This window comes from Melopsittacus undulatus (assembly GCF_012275295.1).
Source record: "Melopsittacus undulatus isolate bMelUnd1 chromosome W unlocalized genomic scaffold, bMelUnd1.mat.Z SUPER_W_unloc_1, whole genome shotgun sequence".
NCBI lineage: Eukaryota > Metazoa > Chordata > Aves > Psittaciformes > Psittaculidae > Melopsittacus > Melopsittacus undulatus.
In genome coordinates, this window is record NW_022993942.1 from 467,680 (window position 1) to 492,278 (window position 24,599).

General features: G+C 44.3%; 1 protein-coding gene across 5 annotated transcripts in view; it reads left to right on the forward strand.

Moving 5' to 3' along the window:
* Positions 1 to 24,599, forward strand: part of LOC117438201 (zinc finger protein 131-like) — a 46,563-nt gene that overhangs the window by 16,572 nt on the left and 5,392 nt on the right. For all 5 annotated transcript variants that reach the window (XM_034073688.1, XM_034073690.1, XM_034073691.1 and 2 more), the window contains one exon: positions 2,516 to 2,646. In XM_034073688.1, coding sequence (XP_033929579.1) covers positions 2,516 to 2,646 — 131 coding nt within the window. The remainder of the gene's footprint in view (positions 1 to 2,515; positions 2,647 to 24,599) is intronic.

The window sequence follows — 24,599 nt, forward strand, 5'->3', positions numbered from 1 at the left end:
TTCTGTTGAAATATGATCTGAATTGTGAGCTTTAGTGGAATACACAGTTTAAAGAAACCTTTTAACTAACAGAACCTGTGAACAAATGCTTATTAATGGATTAGGTGTAAAGTAGCCCCTAACAGCTCTCTTGTACCATCTTGTCTCAGTTTTGTTATTCCTCTTGATATCTCACCTATGACTTAATCTTCTTAGTTAAGACAGCAAATCTTTTCTAGTGACTCTGACAAAAAAAGTCTACTACTGTGAAATATGCCTCTGAAATATGGATAGCATATTTTGAGTACTTTTATATGGGAGGTTAAGGTGCTACTTCATCTTACTGAAAAGTTTGTACTGTCTGAATAGGTACTGACCATTATATGCATATTTATGAATATATAAAATATATGTTGTCCTGATATTTCAGATGTTTTTGTTTAATATGTCATTCATGAATCATCAGAATTTAATGGAGAGTAGCAGTCCTACTTCTTTCTCAGCTTGTTGCTGCCAAATCCTTTTAAATGAAACTTATTTGCATCTGCGTATGGGACTGTTGAGTGTTGATATTGGTCAGTGTATGATTGGCCTAGGAAGGCCAGTGTTACTCCCATCTACAAAAAGGGCAAGAAGGATGACCTGGGAAACTACCAGCCAGTCAACCTCACCTCCATCCCTGAAAAGGTGATGCAACAGGGCATCCTGGAGGCTGAAAGTCAGAACCCCAGCACTGCACCAGCTACTAAGAAGGAGGAAAATGACTGCTACTGCTGAACCCAGGACATTGTGTTAAGAAATATTTATTTTGGGCAGTCTCCTTCCTTTGGCTGTAGGATTATAAAGGAACAGCACAATATTGGACTATTTTAGGTCAGAATTTCTGTCCTGTGAGTTACATTGCAACTGAAATCTCACCCATTTTCATAAATGGAGAAAAGATAATTGTTAGATCAAGCCAGAACCCTTTCTCTTCCTAAAATCTCACTTAGATCAGACTAAATTCATAGTTGGATGACACCTGGCTGTAGAGAAGTAAGGTGTCATCTTTAGTGGAATTTATCCCCCCAGCTTGCCAGTGTGTTTAAGCTAGAGGCAGGTTGACATGCTCTCTCTTTTCCATCACTACTGTGACTGGTGCAGCAGAGTTCACAGTCTTGGTTTGCACTGTGCAAGTAGTCACACAGTGTCTTTTCACCTCTGGATATCACCACTGTTGTCTTTCGATTGTCACTTTCAGATACTTTTGGCAGAACACATTGAAGGTGATTGAAGAATTTGAGAAAAAATAGAGTAAATCTGTCCTTAACTGGGTGGTGCTTTGCTCCAAGTAACTCTTTAAATGTGACTAAATTGTAGGGCAGGTGAAGGTCTGTAGTGCGAGCTTTGTTCTGTAGTATCCTCTTGGCTCACCAATGTGTTTAGTTGCTTGTGAAAAGTCTGTTATTTTTGATCTACAAGATTGATGGCAGTTCAGCATCCTCTGCATTACGTGTACAACACTCCCCAAAAACATAGCATTTTGTAAGCATTAAGGGGAATGTTCCCACCACTTAATGTTTTTCTGTGGCCTTTAGGTATATAAGCAAGAATTATATGCTACTTGTTTGCTGTTTTTTTAAAAGCTAGTTAGGCACCTCTGAATATCCTTATTTCTGAAAATACAGGTTTATTGGCTTTCTATTTCATTAATCAATAACTACTGCATTCCTGAAAAGGCTTTTAAACTTAATCTAGCTAGAATAGATTCTGATGTTACTCACTGAAATGTCTTGGCCTCTTTTGGAGTTCATTAAGTAGTTTTCTTTCAGTAGTTATGTTGGTATTGGTACCTCCACAGAAAAATAATTAGACTTTCAGAAGAAACACACTGTTTCTAACTTTTTGCTTTTTAATTTCCTTGAATTTCATTGCATTTGTGTATGATGACATTAGTAAACAGGGATACAAGTTGTTCTTTGTTACTATTTGATGATGATGATAATATACTACTTTGGATGAAAGTTTTTGGGGGGGTTGTTTGTTTTAATACTGATGCATTGTTACTTTAGAGTCATTTTGTGCCAACTTCTTTTTCAGGAGCTCAGTTTCAGCTCTCAAGCATAAGCTGTTTTTGAAAATAAAACTTTTTATTATTTAAATACTTCTTTAATGTGTCAGTATATACTTATGTTGAGTCTTTAACTCTTAATATTATCAGGTGAAAAGAGATAAATAGCTGCTGTTTATTTAAGATATTTCTTAATAGTAATCTAATTTCCGTAAAAACCTAAATGTACCTTAAATGGCACTGGGAATTATGCTACGTTTTTGGTTTGGGGTTTGTTTGTTTGTTTTATAAATGAGAGTTATGAGTCCACCTTAGGTTTTTGCCCCTTTTTTTTTACATAGAATGTCTTTTGTAGAATAATCCAGTTGGCCATGTCTTCATAGCATATTTATCAATCTACACAAATGGGAGAGGGGAAGAAGGGAAGGGAGAGCTGACCAAAAACTGGTTTTATACTCTTACAAATCCCTGTGTCTGTCTTAACAGGTGAAAAACCATTTGAATGTCCAAACTGCCATGAACGCTTTGCTAGGAATAGCACACTCAAATGTCACCTCGCAGCCTGTCAGTCTGGAGCTGGAGCTAGAAAGGGAAGAAAGAAGCTATATGAATGTCAGGTGGGTAACAGAAGTAGCAGAGTCTGAGGCTAGATATTCCTTCCTGTGCTGAGGGAGCGTGGGACTACTGAGCAGGAAACACAACGAGAGTGGGCTTATGTCTCCAAGAACTAATTTTAGTAAAATAAAATATAAAGATGGCATTCAACCACAACATGAAGGTAAATTCTTATATCTAAGTAGTTCCATTTTAAAATAAGAAATTAGTGATATGGAGCTTCATAATACTTTGTTAACCAGGGAGAGTTTTGTGGATAGGTAAGTGTTAATCTGCATCTTACTGATCTTTCTGCTTCCTTTTCAAGGTTCTTAATGCACTGACCTAGGCCTTTCCTGCTTGTGAGCATGCTTCACAAAAGTCCAAAATATAAATCATAGAATAGAATAGTGAAAGTTGGAGAGGACCTTAAGATCATCTTATTTCAACCCCCCCTCCCATGGGCAGGGACACCCCACACTAAACCTAAGACTCCATCCAACCTGGCCTTGAATGCTGAAAGGGATTGAGCATTCACAACTTTAGGCAGCCTGTTCGCTGCCTCACTGCCCTCGCAGTAAAGAACTTCCTCATATCTAACCTAAACTTCCTCTTTTTAAGTTTGAACCTGTTACCCCTTGTCCTATCCCTACAGTCCCTAATGAAGAGTCCCTCCCCAGCATCCTTGAAGACCTTCTTCAGATACTGGAAGGCTGCTATGAGATCTTCTCACAGACTTCTTTTCTCCAGGCTGACACCAGAACTGCACACAATACTCCAAGTGAGGTCTCATGAGAGCAGAGTTAGAGGGGCAGGATCACCTCCTTTTCTCTGCTGGTCACGCTTCTTTTGATGCAGCCCAGGATACGGTTGCCTTTCTGGGCTGCAAGCACACACTGCCAGCTCATGTTAAGTTTCTCATCAACCAACACCCCCAAGTCCTTTTCCACAGGGCTGCTCTGAATCTCTTCTCTGTCCAACCTGTAGCTGTGCCTGGGATTGCCCCAACCCAGGAGTACTATTTTTGTTTCCTGTTTTATTATTCTGTTTAATACCTATATATTGACTTTGGAAAGTCATTCCAACTTATGATGAAAATCTGTAATGTCTTCTAAGCAAATATAAATGCTGTAGATGGATAACTAGTGTACCTGGTCACTAATACATAGCTGACATTTGAAAAGCTGTTCAGAAGGATATTACTTAGCTTTTAAAACTTGATTCTGTAAAGCTAGAAGACTTGAGAACTGAAGTTTATTGTAGCATTTTTATATATCATTTTGCTGCTTCACTGCTGTGACAGTCTCAATTAAGAATATTCTTCCTCCTTAAGACTCTGACCTTACTGAGGTTTGAGGTTAAATTGGGTTCTGTAGTAAACAAAACTGCTGGATATTGGCTTTATTTGTTACAGAGAAACTGATCTTATTCACAGAAAGCAGTGAGAATTAATGCAGGAGATGAATAGATTCTCTGTGCTGCTGCAGCAAAAGGAGCATGGTCAGCAGGTTGAGAGAGGGGATTCCCCCCTCTACTCTACTCTTCTGAGACTCTGTCTTGGTTTAAGCCCAGCCAGTAACTTGGAACCATACAGCTGCTCACTCACTCCTGTAAAAAGTCCTTGATCAGGGTAAGCATTACTTTAACACACCGATGTTTTAGTTGTTGCTATCAGCATTGTTCTTGGATTAATGCCAAAACACAACACTGCACCAGCTATGCAGAAGGAGAAAATAACTGTTACAACTGAACCCAGGATGGTATCCACCCTTTATTCCATCCCATTTATGTCATGCTCAGGTCCCACATTTTTTTCAGTATGCCATTGCTTTTTGTCTCATGTATACACATACGCACAGAGACAGATATCATTCCTTAGTCCATGGACCATCCCTATAATGTTCGCTGAGTTCATTCAGTACATGATGTTGGGCTTCATCTGTCATGTTTCAGGGCAGGAGAAACAGTGTGTAGTGTTAGATTGTTGCCTGCTGATGATGCCACTGATCTCGTCTTGTCTCATCAAAGTTGATTCTTTGTTGGGGTGATGTTCACACTGAAGTTGGGTTCAGTCAATGCTGACCTAAGGACAGTACTGGGAGACTCCTGCTGCTGCTGACTTTATTCTCTGCTGACAATCATTGCAGCATATATTTTCTTTTGAAAGCCCAGAGTGGCAGAGATGGGCATTTAGCTGGTGGGCTATAGAAGTCTTACATAGAAGGCAACAGAATATAATTGAGTTCACTGGTTGTTTTCACCCAAAATTAAATTCCACTGAGGTACACACTGGACTTCCCCATCTTCTCGCATCACCCACCAAGTACATCAAGGTCCCTGAGCAAAAGCAATCCCATGAGTGGGTTTCACTTTACCTTAGGCAGGAATAACTCAGACTGTCTTCCCCAGCAAACTCTTTATGTGCACCACAGGAACTTTATCCCCCTCTACAGTATGTAAAAGTTCTGACTGGGCTGGGCCAACCCTGTTGGCAGATCCTCTGGTGTTGACCAACCAGGTGGAATTTGGTGTGTATCCCAATGTTTGCAAGTTCCCGCACCCATTGCTCTCAGTGTAGTTTTTAACAGCCCATTGTACCATTTGATTTTCCTAGAGGCTGGTACATTTTAGGGGATGTGATATACCCACTCAGTGCCATGCTCTTTGGTTCATGTGCCTATAAGGTTATTCTGGAAATGAGTCCTGTTGTCTGACTCAGTTATCTCTGGGGTGCTGTGTTGCCACAAAATCTGTTTTTTTAAGGCCCAGGATAGTGTTCTGGGCAGTGGCATAAGGCACAGCATATGTTTCCAGCCATCCGGTGGTTGCTTCCACCATGGTAAGCATATGGTGCATCCTTGGCGGGTTGGTGGGAGTGCAATATAGTCAGTCTGCCAGGCCTCCCCATATTTATACTTCAGCCATTGTCCTCCATACCAAAGAAGCTTTAACCGTTTGGCTTGTGTAATTGAAGCACATGTCTCACACTCATGAATAACCTGGGCAATAGTGTCCATTGTTAAGTCCACCCCTCGATCACGAGCCCATCTGTATGTTGCATCTCTGCCCTGATGGCCTGAAGTGTCATGGGCCCACTGGGCCAAAAATAATTCAACCTGATGTTGCCAATTGAGGTCCATCTGAGCCACTTCAATCTTAGCAGCTTTATCCACTTGTTTTTTGTTCTGGTGTTTCTCAGTAGCCTGACTCTTGGTTATATGAGCATCTACATGGCGTACCCTCACCACCAGCTTCTGCACCTGGGCAGAGATATCTTGTCACAGTGCAGCAGCCCAGATGGGTTTCCCTCTGCATTGCCAGTTGTTCTGCTTCCATTGCTGCAACCACCCCCACAGGGCATTTGCCACCATCCATGAGTCAGTATAGAGATAAAGTACTGGCCACTTTTCTCATTCAGCAATGTCCAAGGCCAGCTGGATGGCTTTCACCTCAGCAAACTGACTCGATTCACCCTCTCCTTCAGCAGTTTCTGCAACTTGTCCTCAGGGACTCCATACAGCTGCTTTCCATTTCCTATGCTTTCCCACAATATGGCAGGACCCATCAGTGAAACAAGGAATACTGTTTTTCACTTTTTAACAGTTCTTTATATGGTGGGGCCTCTTTGGCACACATCACCTCCTCCTCTGGTGACATTCCAAAATCTTTGCCATCTGGCCAATCAATGATGACTTCTAGAATTCTTGAATGCCTCGTAATTCCTATTAGAGCTCATTGTGTAATCAGTGCAGACCATTTACTCCAAGTAGCATTAGTTACATGATGTGTAGAGAAGACCCTGCCTTTGAACATCCAGCCCAGCACAGGCAACTGGGGTGCCAGGAAGAGCTGTGCTTCAGTGCCAATCACTTCCAAAGCAGCTCGAACCCCTTCATAGGCTGCCAGTATCTCTTTCTCCGTTGGGGTATAGCTGGCCTCAGATCCTTTGTATCCCCGACTCCAAAAGCCAAGGGGTCGAACTGGAGTCTCCCCTGGAGCTTTCTGCCAGAGGCTCCAGGTAGGACTATTCTCCCCTGCTGCAGTGTACAGTACATTTTTTACATGTGGGTCCGTCTCGACTGGTCCAAGGGCCACTGCATGAACTATCTCACGTTTAATTTGCTCAAAGGCTTGTTGCTCAGGGCCCCAATTAAAAACATTCTTCTTCCGGGTCGCATGATGGAGAGGGTTTACAATCGAACTGTAATTTGGGATGTGCATTCTCCAGAACCCCACAGCACCCAAGAAAGCTTGTGTTTATTTCTTATTAGTTGGTGGAGACATTGCTGTTATCTTGTTGATCATGTATGTGGGGATCCGCCTACGTCCATCTTGCCATTTTATTCCCCAAAATTGAGTCTTCTGTGCAGGTCCCTTGACCTTACTCCGTTTTATGGCAAAACCGGCATTCAGCAGGATTTGGATTATTTCCCTTCCTTTCTCAAAGACTTCTGCTATTTTATCCCACACAATGATGTCATCAATGTATTGCAAGTGTTCTGGAGCTTGCCCCTGTTCCAGTGCAGTCTGGATCAGTCCGTGGCAGATGGTAGGGCTATGTTTCCACCCCTGGGGCAGTCGGTTCCAAGTGTATTGGACACCCCTCTAAGTAAAAGCAAACTGTGGCCTGCACTCTGCTACCAAAGGAATTGAGAAAAATGCATTGGCAGTATCAGTCGTGGCAGACCACTTGGCTGCTTTTGACTCTAATTCATACTGAAGTTCTAGCATGTCCGGTACAGCAGCACTCAATAGTGGTGTGAGTTCTTTCAGGCCACAATAATCTACTATTAGTCTCCACTCTCCATTAGAGTTTCACAGTGGCCGTATGGGGCTATTAAAGGGTGAGTGGGTCCTGCTGATCACTCCCTAACTCTCCAGTCTACGGATCAGATTATGGATGGGAGTCAGGGAGTCTCGGTTGGCGTGATATTGCAGCCAGTGCACTCTTGTGGTTGCTATTGGCACTTGTTCTTTGACTTTCAGCAACCCCACAACAGAAGGATCCTCTGAGAGACAAGGCAAGGTCTCAGGAGCTGCTCAATTTCCTCAGTCTCCAAAGCAGCAATACCAAAAGCCCATCGGTACCCTTTTGGGTCTTTGAAGTACCCTCTCCTGAGGTAGTCTATGCCAAGGATGCATGGAGCCTCTGTACCAGTCACAATGGGGTGCTTTTGCCATTTCCTTCCAGTCAGGCTGATTTCAGCCTCCAGTATAGTCAGCTCTTGGGATCCTCCTGTCACTCCAGAAATAGAAATGGGTTCCACCCCTCGAGAGTTTGGTGGCATCAGGGTACACTGTGCACCGGTATCTACTAGAGCCTTATACTCCTGTGGGACTGATGTGCCAGGCCATGTGATCCACACAGTCCAGTAAATACAATTGTCCCCTACCTCTACCTGGCTGGAGGGAGGTCCCCTCTAATAGTCATCACAACGTTGGACACTTAAGTCGTTATGAAAGGGATTCTTCTTCGTTATCATAGGAGCTGGAGTAAAATCAGCTCTTCCCCTCCATCTGGGAACCTGCTCACCAGAGACTGAAGCTTCAGCTCTCATGGGATGATCAATCTTGGCCCTTGCTCACCTGTTCAATTCACCCACCCGTTCCTCCAGAGCTGAAGTAGGCTTTCAATTTCACTTTATCGTGTCTTTTCCATGATCCCACAGGTAAAACCATAGGGTGACCCATTTCATATGCCTTTTATATCTTCTCTCTTGAGCAGTAGGACGCCTTTTGTTAATAGCTGAGATGTGTGTTGGTACACGTGAGGAGCTGGATAGATCAGACAGATCATCTCTCAATTGTTTGAACTCCTGGGACAGTTTTTCCACAGCTGAGATGATGGAAGGGGTGAGATTGTCTTCTAACTCTCAGAGTTTATGAATCATTTCATCCACTGTTAGTGGTACTATGTCGTTCCAGGTTACTGTTGCTAATGAAAGGGCGTATGATGACCGTGCATTCCGTGTAAGTTTTCGCCACATGGGTCGTGTACATTTGACTTCATCTGGGTCTTTGGGTATATTCCCGTTATTTGGCTTGATGTGATAGATCATCTTTACAAGGGTTAATTCCCTCAGAGATGGATGCCTTTGTCTAAAGTAGTCCACTTGGCCAAACAACTCATAACATCATCCTTGTATGGGAACCTTTCTTTCACAGCTGCCAAAAGCCGCCTCCAAAGACTGAGGGACTTTTTCTCTCTTGCAATTGCTTTGTCAATTCCCCCTTTCCTAGCAAGTCATCCCAGCTGCTTGGCTTCTGTACGTTCTGGTTCGTGACCATCGGCCCCATTATCCTAGCATCAAAGCAAGCAGGTGATAATGTGCTCCCCTGGGTGACGTGTAATATCTTTTCATATATTTCGTAGCTCAGTTGAGGTCCAGAGTCGAGAAGTCACCTCTTCTTCTTCTTCATCATGTGATGATGACTCCTGATCAAATGCTGGACCAGGTGGTGAATACATTGTTTCTTCATATTGCTTCACCCTTCTTGCCTCTTTTTTGCTTTTTCTCTTGTGTACAGGGGCAGCCGATATTGGTACGAATTGGTCCTCTGGTTCAGCTGCAGTGATTATCACTGTGGTTTGGGTAGCGACTGCACTTGTCACTGGGGGTGGTGTGTGGTGTAGCTTCTGTGCTTGGAGCTGGAGTAGCTACGCTTACTGTTGCTTTGCCCTCAGATCCAGGGATATTTTTTTCCTTTTGAAGGTGCTGGATAGTGTTAAACAAGGCCCTGTAAGCATAGGCCAAGGCCCAGCACGTTGCCATGATTTGTCCATCTCTGGTATGGCCAGAATGACAACAGACCTCATTTAAGTGTTTAACTAATTTTTCTGGATTTTGCACTTGTTTGGTGGTGAAATTCCAAAGTATGGGAGTGTCCCACTGACCTAGATTCTTGCCCATACTATCTCACACACCCTGCCATTCATGGGTCTCCAGCCTCAGGGAAAAACCTCTTGGTCCTCCTGTATCGTCATTTAACCCCAGTCAAGACCCAAACCTGACTCTGCTTTACTCTAGAAATCAGACAAAATGGTTGTGAGCAAAACACACTCTGTATGTGTGCCAACATGGTGATCCCCATCACAATCAGCAGGCAGGTGTCAAGGGTACTCAAAGGCCATTCAAAAACTTCAAAACTCTCAAATGATGCTGTAAAATGCCGGGGGGGGGGGGCGGTGGGGGGGCACTGGAGGGATAAAAGAATGTCTCCTTCACAGGTTGACCACCCGAGAAGGAGAAAAAAGATGTGTAATTGCTAAGCACTTTTATTATATACCTCCCAAAGTATAAAGGTGGTGATCACACTGGGAACATAAGCATGATCCATCAGTTTCATGGTCAATGAGTCTGTTGTGTTACAAGTCATTATCATAAAGTACAATGAGACAAGAATCTTAGCCCAAGCCCCACACTTAAAAAACACTAACACAGCAAATACCAGCTCTAAGTAAGTTATGATATACTGAAACTTCAAGAGAAACAACTTTGAGAGCCAATAAATCAGCATTGTGATGAGTAACTATTAATCTAAAACAATGAATGCTTATCACAAATACGATTAGACACACTCTGGTCAGATCTGTCATTATCGCAACCCCTCATGCCCCACGCTGGGCGACAAAATGAACTGTCATGGTTTAAACACAGCCACACAGTCTCTTTCCCACTCCCACCCCCCCCCCCCCCAACTCCTGGAGGGAGGGGGAGGAGAATCGAAAGAATGTAATTCCCACGGGTTGAGATAAGAGCAGTCCAGTAACTAAGGTATAACACAAATCACTACTGCTACCACCAGTAATAATAATGATAAGAGAAATAACAAGGGAAGAGAACACAATAACACCTGCCAGAATGAGCCCGACCTGGAAGAGAGTGAGCTTTCTGAGGAATTCCCAGTTACCTCCCCAGGCATGACATGCTGTGGCATGGAATACCTCTTTGGCTAGCTTGGGTCAGGTGTCCTGTCTCTGCTTCCTCCCCTCCCTGGCAAAGCATGAGACTCACAAAGTCCTTGTTCAGAGTAAACATTACTTTGCAACAACTAAAAACATCGGTGTTATGAGCTCTGTTCCCAGGCTGAAAGTCAAAACACAGCACTGCACCATTGAAGGTGAAAAATTGACTGCTACTGCTAAATCCAGGACACAATGAAAATTGGGAAATGATGGAAAACAAGCCATTTGTAGAATGTGCCATCCTACCCCCCCCCCCCCCCGCAATCTAAAAGAAAAAAAAAAAGTTATTCTAATCATGACTGTTTGCAAATTATTGAACAGGTATATGCTATTAGGCCAAATTTGAAAGATATTCCTCTCAGAGCTCCAAAGAACTATATACCAATGGAAGCAACGTTCTTGTGAGATGGGAGAGGAAGGCTGGCTGTGCTGCAGTAACCCTAATTGAAGATTGAGAAATTAAAGCATTCAGAAATAATTGTCTTAACTAGAGCTCTTGGACTGAAGGAAAAAGAGTTAATCATGCTCATGGAGCTATTTGGAAAGAACAAGGACTTCTATTGGCAGCGGTACACCTATAAAATATGGGACAGAGATCTTAAACTTATTAAAACAATACAAAAACCAAATGAAGTTGCTATAATCCATTGCAAGGCCCACCAGAAATGAAATTCTAATGTAATTCAAGGAAACCAGATAGCAGATGAGGCTGAAAAACATATGGCACTGAATGCTAGAATTCATGTTCTAATTCCATCAAAAGAAGTAGAACCCCTGGAATGAAGGGAAAAAGAAGATAAATTGGCCAGTCTACTACAGTGGAAAAAGGACAAGAAATGATGGTGGATCACATCACATGGACCATCTACACTGACTGCTGAAATGATGAGAAAACTGATGATTAAAACTCATGATGAGAAGCTGTTATTTAAACCCAGCAGCAATTAAGTAATATGCAGCCGCTTGCTCACCCCCCCCCCCCCCTTCCTGGGTGGGATGGGGAGAATCAGAAGAATGTAAAAATCACAGGTTCATATAAGAACACTTTAATAACTAAATTAAGTACAGTATAATACTACTACTACCACTACTACTAATAGGGGAATAACAAGGAAAGAGATATAAAACTAAAAGGGGAAAGGGACAAAAAAAAACTAATGATAACCAATAACAGTGATGCACAATACAATTTCTCACCACCTCCTGACCAGTACCCAGTCCGACCTGAGCAGCAACCAGTCCCTTCCAGGTAACTCCCCCCCCCCCCCCCCCCCCCCGCTTTATATACTGGGCATGATGAACTGTGGTAAGGAATACTCCTTTAGCTAGTTTGGGTAAGGTGTCCTGTCTCTGCTCCCTCCTGGCTTCTTGTGCCCCTCCTCACTGGCAGAGCATGAGAAACTGAGAAGTCTTTGATTGGGGTAAGTGCTACTTAGCAAAAACTAAAACATCTGTGTGTTATCAGTATTATTCTCAGGCTAAAGCCAAAACACAGTACAGTGCCAGCTACTAGGAAGAAAACTGACTCTATCCCAGCTGAAACCAGGACAGTATCCACGGCTTATTCCATACCATTCACATCATGCCAGATCTCGTGCTTCCCACCATCACCTTTACTGTCTTTTGATAGAAATATACATATATATATATATATACACCCAGAGATATCATTCCCTTAGTCTGTGGAACATCCCTAGAAAATTTTGTTAAGTTCATTTAGTCCATGACTTGGGGCTGTCATAGCATCTGTCATAGCAGTCAGGGCAGGAAAGATGGTTGGTGTGTGGTGTTAGATTGTAGCATGTTGAAGGCAGTTCAGATTCCATCATCTGCTGCACTTGTCCAGTTTTATCAAAATTCATTAATGTGGTGATCAAAAGGGACTCAGGTTCAAATCCTCAAATCCAGAGCAGAGGGGTCAAGTGCCCTGAAGTGTCAAGTGCAGTGATGGATGTATAGCCTCCATGAAAGTGATCATATTCAATATTATACAGCATCATACAGTTTAATTCATTAATTATTTTTCACCCCAAAATCAAATCTATCTGTTGTGGTTTAAACCAAGCTGGTAACTTAAGTACCATGCAGATGCTTGCTCACACACCCCCTTCCCCCTCCCTGGGCAGGATGGGGAGGAGAATATAAAGAATGTGAAACCTGTGGGTTGAGATAAGGACAGTTTAAAAACTAAAGTAAATTATAATACTACTACTAATAATAAGGGAAATAACAAGGGGAGAGAACATTAAACTGAAAGTGGAAAGGGGAAAAACAAACCAACCAAACAAAAAACAATAAACACAAGTGATGCACAGTACATTTGTTCACCACCTGCTGACTGATGCCCAGCCTGACCTGAGCAATGATTGGTCCTTTCCGGGTAACTCCCCCCAGTTTATATATTGGGTATGATGTGCTGTGGTATGGAATATCCCTTTGGCTAGTTTGTGTCAGTTGTCCTGGCTCTGCTCCCTTCTGCCTTCTTGTGCCCCTCCTCACTGGCAGAGCATGAAATATTGCAAATTACTTGATCAGGTAAAGTTCTGTTTAGCACACTAATGTTTCAGTTGTTGCTATCAGCATTATTCCAAGACTAAAGCCACAACACAGCACTATACCAGCTACTAGAAAGAAAATTAACTCAATCCCAACTGAAACCAGGACACTATGGTATGGAATATCCATATGGAGTGTGGAGCTGGATGAGGACCCAACCAAGAGCTTATGGGTCAGTATTAAAGGGAGGGTAGGGACAGGGGACGTTACAGTGAGGGTCTGCTACAGGCCACCTGACCAGGAAGAATTACCAGATCATGCCCTCTATAGACAGAAAGGTGTGGCCTCATGTTCTCAAGCCCTGGGGTTCATGGGGGGACTTCAACCACCCCTATATCTGTTGGAGGGACAACACAGCAGGGCACAAACAATCCAGGAGGTTCCTGGAATGCACTGATAATAACCTTCCCCAAGTGATAGAGGAACCAACAAGGACAGGGGCTATTTTGGACCTTGTTCTCACCAACAAGGAGAGGCTGGTGGGGAATGTGATGCTGGAGGGAAGCCTTGACTGCAGTGACCACAAAATGGTGGAGTTTGAGATCCTTAAGGTGGTAAGGAGGGTGTGCAGTAAGCTGGCTACCCTGCATTTCAGGAGAGCAGACTTTGGCCTCTTGAAGGACCTGCTTGTTGGAGTGCCATGAGATAAAGCCCTGGAGGGAAGAGAGGGCCCAAGAAAGGTGGTTAATATTCAAGGATCACCTCCTCCAGGCTCAGAAACAATGCATGTCAACTAAGAAGTTGGGTAAGAGTTCCAGGAGGTGTTTGTGGATGAACAACAACCTCTTGAACAAGTTCCAGCATAAAAAGGAGGCCTACAGAGGGTGGAAGCAAGGATGGGTGGCCTGGGAAGGATATAGAGAAATTGTCTGAGCAGGCAGGGATCAGGTTCGGAAAGCTAAAGCCCTGACAGAACTGAATCTGGCCAAGGATATTAAAGTCAACAATAAAAGCTTTTGTAAGTACATTGGGGATAAAAGGAAGACAAGTGAAAATGCGGCCCCCCTCCAGAAGGGAACGGGAGACCTGTTCACCTGGAACATGGAGAAGGCTGAGGTACTCAATGACTTCTTTTGCCTGTGTCTTCACTGGCAAGTGCTCCAGCCATGCTACCCAAGTCACAGAAGGCAAAGGCAGGGACTGGGAGAATGAGGAACTGCATGCTGTAGATCAGGTTTGAGATCATCTAAAGAACCTGAAGATGCACAAGTCCATGGGACCTGATGAGATTTATCTGTGGGTCCTGAGGGATTTGAAGGATGTTGTTGCCAAGCCATTATCCATCATTATCCATTGAGAAGTCTGATGAAGTTCCTGTTGAATTGAAAAGGGGAAATATTACCCCATTTTTTAAAAAGGAAAAAAGTAAGACCAGTCTTGCTTTGGTTCCTGGCAAGATCATGGAGCAGATCCTCTTGGAAAGTATGCTAAGGCACAAGGAGGTGATCTGTGACAGCCAACATGGCTTCACTAAGGGCAAATTGGGCCTGACAAATTTGGTGGCCTTCTATGATGGGGCCATGGCATTGGTGGATAAGGGAAGAGTGACTGACATAATTTACCTGGACTTCTGGCAGACCATTTGACACTGTCCTGCATGATATCCTTGTCTCTAAATTGGAGAAGCATGGATTTGATGGATGGACCACACAGTGGATAAGGAGTTGGCTGGATGTTCACCCTTAGAGTTGTGGCCAACAGCTTGATGTCCAAGTGGAGATCGGTGATGAGTGGTGTTCCTCAGGGGTTGGTATTGGGACCGGTGTTCAACATCTTTGTCAGGAACTTGGACAGTGGGATTAAGTGAACCCTCATCAAGTTTGCTGATGACACCAAGCTGTGTGGTGTGGTTGACATGCTGGAAAGATACCATACAGAGTGATCTTGACAGGCTCAAGAAGTGGGCCAGTGCAAACCTCATGAATTTCAACAAGGCCAAGCACAAGGTCCTGCACCTGGGTTGGGGCAATCCCAAGCACAATTACAGGCTCTGTGAAGAATGGATTGAGAGCAGCCCTGAGAAGGACTTGGGGGCTGTTGGTTGATGGGAAGCTCAACATGTGCCAGCAGTGTGTGCTTGCAGCCCAGAAAGCCAACTGTATCCTTGGCTGCATCAAAAGCAGCATGACCAGCAGATGGATGGAGGTGATTTACCCCACCTGGAGTACTGTGTTCAGCTCTGGGGCCCCCAACACAAAAGGGAAATGGACCTGCTTGAGCAAGTCCAGAGGAGGGTCATGAAGATGATCAGAGGGCTGGAACACCTCTGTGAAGACAGACTGAGAGTTGAGCTTGTTCAGTTTGGAGAAGAAAAGGCTCTGGGGACACCTTATAGCAGCCTTCCAGTACCTAAAGGGGGTCTACATGAAATCTGGCGAGAAAGTTTTTGCAAGGGCGTGTAGTAACAGGATAAGGGGGAATGGCTTTAAACTGAAAGATGGGAGAAACCAGCTAAAACCAGGACAGTATCCACATCTAATTCCAGATCATTTACACCATGCCAGGTTCCAAACTTTCCAGTATACCATCACCTTTCCTGTCTTTTGCTGTATACATGCAGATATTATTCCCTTAGTCTATGGAACAACCCTAGAAAAGTTTGTTGAGTTCTTTTAGTCTATGACTTCAGGCTCCTTCTATTATAGTAGTCTTCCAGGGGAGGAAAGATGGTGTGTGGTATTGGATTGTTGTATGCTGAAGCCAGTTCAGATTCCATCACTGCTACCTTTGTCTGGTTTCATCAAAGTTAATTCTTCATTAATATGGTGATCAGAATGGAGTTGGGTTCAGATCCTCAAATCTGGAGGGGCAGAGATGATGTGAGGTGCCAAGTGTGGTGATGGGCATATAGCTGTTATGCAAATGATAATATCCAGTGTTCAGCACTCTTAATGCAATGGCTATCCTCACCCAAAATCAAATACCCCTGTGGTACAGACCAGACTTCCCCAGCCTCCCCTATTACTTGCCAAATGCACCCAGGTCCTTGAACAAAAGCAATCTCACAAATGGGTTTGCATTTGCCTGAGTCAGGAATAACCCAGCCTGTTTTCCCTATTGTAGTCTTCATACCTACTACAGGACCTTTATCCCCTTCTACAGTACATAAAGGTTTTGTTTGGGCTGGGTCAGCCTGGTTGACAGATCCCCTAGTGTTTACTAACCAGGTGGCTTTTGCTAAATATGTATCCCAATTTTTGAAGATCCATTGCTCTCAGCATAGTCTTCAATAGACCATTGTACCATTTGATTTTCCCAGAGGCTGGTGCATGGTAGAGGATGTGATATACCCACTCGATGCCATACTCTTTGGCCCAAGTGTGTATGAGGTTGTTCCGGAAATTAGTCCCATTGTCTGACTCAGTTTTTTCTGGGGTGCCATGTCACCACAAGACTTGTTTCTCAAGGCACATGATAATGTTCCAGCCATCTGGTGGTTACTTCCACCGGTTGGTGAGAGTATAATATAGTCAATCTGCCAGGCCTCCCCATATTTGTACTTCAGCCATCATCCTCCATACCAGAGGCTTTAACCACTTGCCTTGCTTAACTGCAGAGCATCTCATATTCATGGGTGATAGTGTCCATGGTCAAGTCTACACCTCAATCATGAGCCCATCTATATGTTTCATCTCTTCCTTGATAGTCTGAGGTATCATGGGCCCACAGGGCTAAAAATAATTCACACTTATGATGTTAATCTAAATCCACATGAACCACTTCAGTCTTAGCAGCTTTATCCACTTGTTGGTTGTTCTGGTGTACCTCAGTGTCTCGACTCTTGGGTACATGAGCATCTACGTGGCATACCTTCACCACTAGGTTCTGCACCCAGGCAACAATACCTTGCCTCAATGCAGCAGCCCAGATGGCTTTCCCTTTGCACTGCCAGTTACTCTGTTTCCATTGCTGCAACCACCTCCACAGGGCATTTGCCACCATCCAAGAGTCAGTATAGAGTACTGGCCATTTTTCTCATTCAGCAATGTCCAAGGCTAGCTGGATGGCTTTTGCCTCTGTGAACTGGGTAGATTTACCTTATACTTCCTTAGACAATTGGGTCTCCTTAACATGTCACCTCCTCTGGTGACATGGACTGTGGTGACATTCCAAAATCTTTGCCCTATGGTCACTTCCGACATTCCTGGATGACTGGCATTTCCTATTTGACCTCTTTGTATGATCAGTGCAACCCACTTACTCCACGTAGCATCAGCTGCATGATGTATAGAGGAGACCTTGCCTTTGAACATCCAGCCCAGCATGGGTGTCATGGGTTCAGCCGTGGCAGTCATTTTTCTCCTTCTTGTAGCTGGTGCAGTGCTGTGTTTTGACTTCTGGGCTGGGAGTAATTACTTGATAGTGAGCATGTTTTGAGGGTGTTTTTGTTTAAGGCCTTTGTTTTTGTTCAAGTGCCTTTTGTTCAAGGCATGTGTTCTGCCGGGGAGGAGGAGAGGCCGGGAGGAAGGAGAGACAGGACACCTGACCCAGGCTAGGCAATGAGGTATTCCATACCATAGCACGTGATGCCCAGGATGCATACTGGGAAAAAGAGAGCTGGAGGGGGGAGCTCGAGAGGAAAATGGAGGAAGGAGCACTCGGTGCTCAGCCGGGCAGGGTGGAGTGAGTTATGGGTCGGTGGCTGGTGGGGTGTTGTATTCTTTTCGCTTGTTATTGGCTGTATCATTACTATTGTGTTATGCCTTAGCTATTAAACCGTTCTTAATCTCAGTCCGTGGGGGCTACATTCCTTGGATTCTCCTTCCTAACTCTCTGGGAGTTGGGGGACTTGGTTTAAACCACGACAATGGGCAACTGGGGTGCCAGGAATAGCTGTGGAAATCACTTCTGAAGCAGCTCAAACCCCTTCGTAATCTGCCAGTATCTCTTTTTCAGATGTATTGGGCCTGGGATCCTCTGTATCCCTGACTCCAAAAGCTATGGGGTCAGCCTGGTATTATACCTTAGTTACTGGACTGTTCTCATCTCAACTCGTAGGATTTACATTCTTTCAATTCTCCTCCCCATCCCTCTGGGAGCAGGGCGAGGAATAAGGAGGGAGGGAGTGAGCAAGCAGCTGTGTGGTTCTGAGTTACTGGCTGGGCTTAAACCATGACATGTCTACCCTGGAGCTTTCTGCCAGAATCTCCAGGTAGGACCATTCTCCCTGGCTGCAGTGTAGAGCACATTTTTCACAATTTACATACCCTTCCAAGTAAAAGTGAACTGTGGCCTGTTCTCTGCTGCAAAGGCATTGAGAAAAATGCATTGTCAATATCAATTGTGGCATACCACTTGGCTGCCTTTATGTCTGGTACAGCAGCACTCAGTGGTGGCATGACTTTGTTCAGGCCATGATAATCTGCTATTAGTCTCCAGTAGACTTTTGTACTTAGCACATTTGGCTATCAAAGGGTGAGCTGATCCTGTTGAATTACTAGATCTCCAGGTGACAAATCAGTTTATGGATGTGAATGAGGGAGTCTCATTTGGTGTGATATTGCTGCCAGTGCACTGTTGTGGTCACAATTGGCACCTGTTGATTTCAACCTTCAGCAACCCCACAGCTGAAGGGTCCTCCGAGACACCAGACAATGTAGGCAGCTGCTTAATTTTTTTTATCTCCAAGGCAGCTTTACCAAAAGTCTGTCACTTTGGAAATGCAAATGGGTTCTGCCCCTGGGTAGCTTGATGGCTTTAGGACACAATGTACAAAGGTGTCTACTAGAGCTTTATATGTGGGTCTGACATGCCAAGCCATCTGATCCACTCAGTCCAGAAAACCCAGTTGTCCCTCTCCTGCATCTGGCTGGAGGCAGGGCTCTTCTGGTCTTGGCTATAGGATTCTCCACTTCTTGCAGAAATGGGTTAGAATTCCTTTCCGTAGGAACAGGTGTGAGATGAGCCCTTCCACTCCTTGGGAAACTGCCCACTGGAGACTGGAGCAGCAACTCTCCTGGAAGAACCCCCGTTTGTGGTTGTTTTTCCTTGCAAGTCATGTACCTGTGCCTCTGGATTGATGTAGATTTCCATCTCCCTTCCTCATGTCCTCTCCATGGTCTCACAGGTAAAACCACGGAGTACCCTGTTGCTGTGGTTTCTTTTATATTCTCCTTCTTCAGAGAAAGGGCACAGAGTCTCTCCTGGTGCTTCCTGACAGAGGCTCCAGATAGGACCATTCTACCTGTCTGTGGCGTAGAGCGCATGTTTTACATCTTGCCCTGTCCAGACTGGTCCAAGGGCTACTGTATGAACTATCTCTTCTATAATTTGTTCAAATGCTTGTTGCTCAGGGCCCCATTTGAAATCATTGTTCTTCCAGGTCACATGATAGAGAGGGTTTACAATTGAACTGTTATTTGGGATGTGCATTTTCCAAAACCCCACAACACCTAAGAAAGCTTGTGTTTCTTTCTGACATTGCTGTTATTTTGTTGATCGTACCCATTGGGATCTGACAATGTCTGTCTTGCCATTTAATTCCTAAAAACTGGATCTCCTGTACAGGTCCCTTGATCTTACATTGTTTTATGGAAAGAACAGCCTTTAGAAGGATTTGGATAATTTTCTTCCCTTTTTCAAAAGATTCCTCCACTGTATTGCCCCATACGATGATGTCATCAATGTATTGCAGGTGTTCTGGAGCATCGCCCTGTTCCTGTGCAGTCTGGATCAGTCCATGGCAGATGGTAGGACTGTGTTTCCACCCCTGGGGCAGTTGATTCCAAGTGTACTGGACGCCCCTCCAAGTAAAAGCAAACTGTGGCCTGCATACTTTTTTCAAATATTTTACTAGTTTTTCTGGATCTTGCACCTCTTCAGGGGTCATATCCCAAAACACTGTAGGTGACTGCTGTCCTAGTCCTTGATCATACTATCTCACACACCCTGCCACTCATAACTATCCATCCTCGGGGAAGATTTCCTGGTGATATTCTTACATAGTTGTTTAACCTTAAACAGGGTCTGAAACGTATTCAGCAACATGCTAGTTCCTAGCAAAAGGACCAGGTTGGTTTCAAGGGTATTCAAGGATATTAAAAAAATTTAAAATTCTCAAATGCTACTGTAATCAACCTGGAGGAGAAGGAAGGAGGGAAGAAAGGAAGCAAGGTGTAGGAAGATATTTCCCCCATATATTGATTGAGAAAAAGCAAAAAGTGTAGGTATTAATAATTCCTATTAGCTGACTCCTTAAGTACAGAGGTGACAGCATTGCTGATTGCACATACCAGATTAGTTTCATGATCAGCATTTCTATAATTTCATAAGCCAGTGTTACAAAGTACAACAAAATTATAATCTTAGCCCAGGCCCTAACAATGATAAATATCACCACAGGGAATACCTACTGCAAGTAAGGTGTTACATATTGCAACTCTGAGACCAAGAACAACTCTGAGAGCAAATAAATCAAAATTGTGACTAGTGACTATTAAACCAATGCAGTGAATGCTTTAACAAATTTGTTTTAACATGCTCTGGTCAGATCTGTTGTTATCTCAACCCTTCAAGCCTCATGCTGGGTACCAAGAAGGACTGTTGTGGTTTAACCCCAGCTGGCCACTAAGTACCACACAGCCACTTGCTCACTGCCCCCTTTCGCCGATGGGATTGAGAGAAGAATCAAAAAAAGATAATATCTATGGTTTTAGGTAAGAACCATTTAATAATTGAGATAAAATAAAATATAAGAAGAGGAATCATAGTAACAATAGGAAATAAACAGGGAGAGAGGAATCAAACAAACAGAAACCAAGTGATGCACAATACTCACCATCTGCTGACTGATGCCCAGCCCTTCCCCAAGCAGCAGTCAGATTCTTCTAGACAATTCTCCCCAGTTTATATACTGAGGATTACAGAATTACAGAATTGTTAGGGTTAGAAGGCAGGGCTATCTAGAGCAGGTTACACAGAAACGTTTCCAAGAGAGTTTTGAATGTCTCCAGAGAGGGATACTCCATAACCCCCCTGGGCAGCCTTTTCTACTGCCCTGCCACTCTCAACATAAAGAATTTCTTCATGTGTAGTTGAAACTTCTTGTGTTTTAATTTATGGCCATTGCTCCTCATCCTGTCACTGGGCACCACTGAAAAGAGTTTTGGCACATGCCTTTGAGATATTGATATGCATTAATGAGATCAATGAGATCCCTTCTCAGTCTTCTCTAGACTAAACAGGCCCAGCTCCTTTCATCCAGATCATCAGTGAAGATATTAAACAACACTGGCCCTAATACCAAGCCCTGAGGAACACCACTAGTGACCAGTCACCAACTAGATGTGACATCATTCACCACTACTTTTTGGGCTCTGCCATCCAGCCAGTATTTTACCCAGTGAAGAATACACCTATGCAGGCCATGAGCAGCCAGTTTCTCCAGGAGATTGCTGTGAGAGACAGTGTCAAATGCTTTACTAAAGTCCAAATAGACAATGTACACAGCCTTTCCCTCATCAACCAGATGGGTCACCTTGTCATAGGAGATCAGGTTGGTTAAGCAGGACCTGCCCTTCATGAATCTGTGCTGACTGGGCTTAATCCCCTATTTTTCCTGCATGTGCTGTGTGATCTCACTTAGGATGATCTGCTCTATGACCTTCCCTGGCACTGAGGTCAGGCTGACAAGCCTGTAGTTTCAGTGGTCCTCCTTGCTGCCCATTTTGTAGAGAGGCATCACGTTGGCCAACCTCCAATCCTCAAGGACCTGCCCACTAGACCAAGACTTCTGATAAATGATGCATATTGGCTTGGTGAGCAAATGTGCCAGCTCCTTCGGCACTCTTGAGTGGAACTTATCCAGCCTCATAGACGTACATCTAAGTGCAGCAGGTCACTAACCATTTATTCCTGGATTAGGTGGACTTCGATCAACTCCCCATGTCTGTAATCCCAACTCAGGGAACTGAGTAACCTGATGATGGCTGGTGTAACTATTAACGAGTGAGGCAAAGGCAGCATTAAATACCTCAGGCTTTTCGTCATCCTCAGTCGCTAGGTTTCCCTTAGTATCCAGTAAAGGATGGAGGTTCTCCTTGGCCCTCCTTTTATTGCTAATATTATTGTGAAAGTATTTTTTATTATCTTTGATGGCAGTGGTCAGATTAAGTTTCAGCTGTGCCTTCGTCATTCTAACTTCCTGCATAACCTAACAATATTCTTGTACTCCTAATGGGTTGACAGTCCCATCTTCCACAGATGATAAATTCTCTTTTTTTTCCTAAGTTCCACCAGTATGTCCCTGTTCAGCCAGGCTGTTCTTCTTCCCCACCAGTTCAGTTTTCAGCACATGGGGACTGCCTGTTCCTGCACCTTGAAGATTTCATTCTTGAACGGTGTCCAGCCTTCCTGGATCCCTTTGTCCTTCAGTAATGTATCCCAAAGGATTCTCCCAACTAGCATACTAAACAGGCCAAAGTCAGCCCTCCAGTAGTATAAGGTGGCAGTTCTCCTAACTTTCTTCCTGATTTCTCCAAGGATTGAAAATTCAATAATTTCATGATTGCTTTGCCCAAGATGGCCTCCAATCATCACATCACCCACCAGTCCTTCTCTGTTTGCAAATGATAAATCTAGCTGGGCAACTCCCCTAGTATGCTCATTCACGAGCTGGGTTGGGAAGTTATCTTCCACACCGTCCAAGAACCTCCTGGATTGTTTCTTCTCTGCTGTATTGTACTTCCAGCAGACATCTGGTAGGTTGAAGTCCCCCACGAGAACAAGGGCTAGTGATCATGATACTTCTCCCAGTTGTTTGAAGAACACTTCATCTGTATCTTTGTTTTGGTTGGGTGGTGTACAACAGACTCCTACCAAGATATCTGCATGGTTGGCTTTCCCCTGATCTTCACCCACAAACTTTCAACCTTCTCACTCACAGCATTAAGTTCAAGGCAGTCAATGCACTCCCTGACATACAATGCAACCCCGCCACCTCTTTTTCCTTGCCTATCCCTTCTGTAAAGCCTGTAACCATCCATTGTAGCACTCCAGTCATGTGTATCATCCCACCATGTTTCTGTGATGGTGACTATGTCATGGTTTTCCTGCTGCACAATGGCTTCCAGCTCCTCCTGTTCGCTGCCCATGATGTGGGCATTGGCATAGATGCATTTAAGTTGCCCTGTGGATCTGGCTTCCAGCAGTGGCATGCTACCCCCTGGCTATAGTGAGCCTGGTTTTATTCCCTTCCTCCTTCAAAACTAGTTTAAAGCCCCCTCTATGAGCCCTGCTAGTTCCTTAGCTAGGATACTTTTTCCCTTTTGGGGCAGGCATACCCCATCTGCCACCAGCAGACCTAGTGCCATGTAAACCAAACCATGGTCAAAAAAAAAAACAATTTCTGACACCAGTTGACACCAGTCAGCAGTTTCTTGTACTGAGGAGCCCAGAACTGGACACATTACTCCAGATGTGGCCTCACCAGGGCTGAGCAGAGGGGGAGGATCACCTCCCTTCAACCTGCTGGCCCCACTCCTCCTGACGTACCCCAGGATACTATTTGCCTTCATAGCCACAAGGGCACACTGCTGACTCATAGTCAACTTATCATCCACCAAAGCTCCTAGGTCCTTCTCAGCTGAATTGCTCTTTAGTAGGTCAGCTCCCAACCTGTACTGGTACTTAAGGTTCTTCCTCCCCAGGTGCTGTACCCTACACTTGCCCTTGTTGAACCTCATTAGGTTTTGTAAGTGTCTGTAGTCGTTGTCCTCGGTGGTGGGAGTCCTTCAGGTTTTGCGGTTGGTATTGGAGCAAATTGTCCCCAAGGGTCTGTAGTAGTCATCAGTGATGTGTGTCCCCATGGAGTTGTCCTCGTAGAGGTGTACTCGTGGAGGTGTCCTTGTGGAGGTGTCCTTATGGAGGGTGTCCCACAATGGCAATTACCTTTCCCCCCTTTTATTATGAGTTGGGGGGAGTACCTCTGTTCTTATTGTCAAGTACTACACATTCCTGATGGAACAGTTTTGCTGGTCTTGCATCCATCTCTTCAACTGCACATGTCTGTAGCAATTTCTCACACCAGTCCTCCAGATAATGGACTGGAGAGTTTTAGCTCAGCTCTTCCCACCTATCTCTCAGGCAATGGATGGTGGAGTCCCATTTCAGTTCCTCACACCCTTCTCTCAGGCAATGGACCTTGAGGTCTCATCTCAACTCCTTCCACCTATCTCTGAGACCAATACCAATATTTGAGACAATGGGCAGTGGAGTCTGATTTCAGTTCAGTCTCTCACAGGTTTCTCTCCACTCAATTCTCCAGCCTATCAAGGTCTTGCTGAATGGCAGCACAGCCTTCAGGTGTAATCGTCACTCCTCCCAGCTTCATATCATCGGCAAACTTGCAGAGGGTACACTCTAGCCCTTCATCCACGTCATTGATAAGGAAGTTGAATAAGACTGGGCCCAGTATTGATCCCTCAGGGGACACCACAGACTACAGGCTTCCAACTG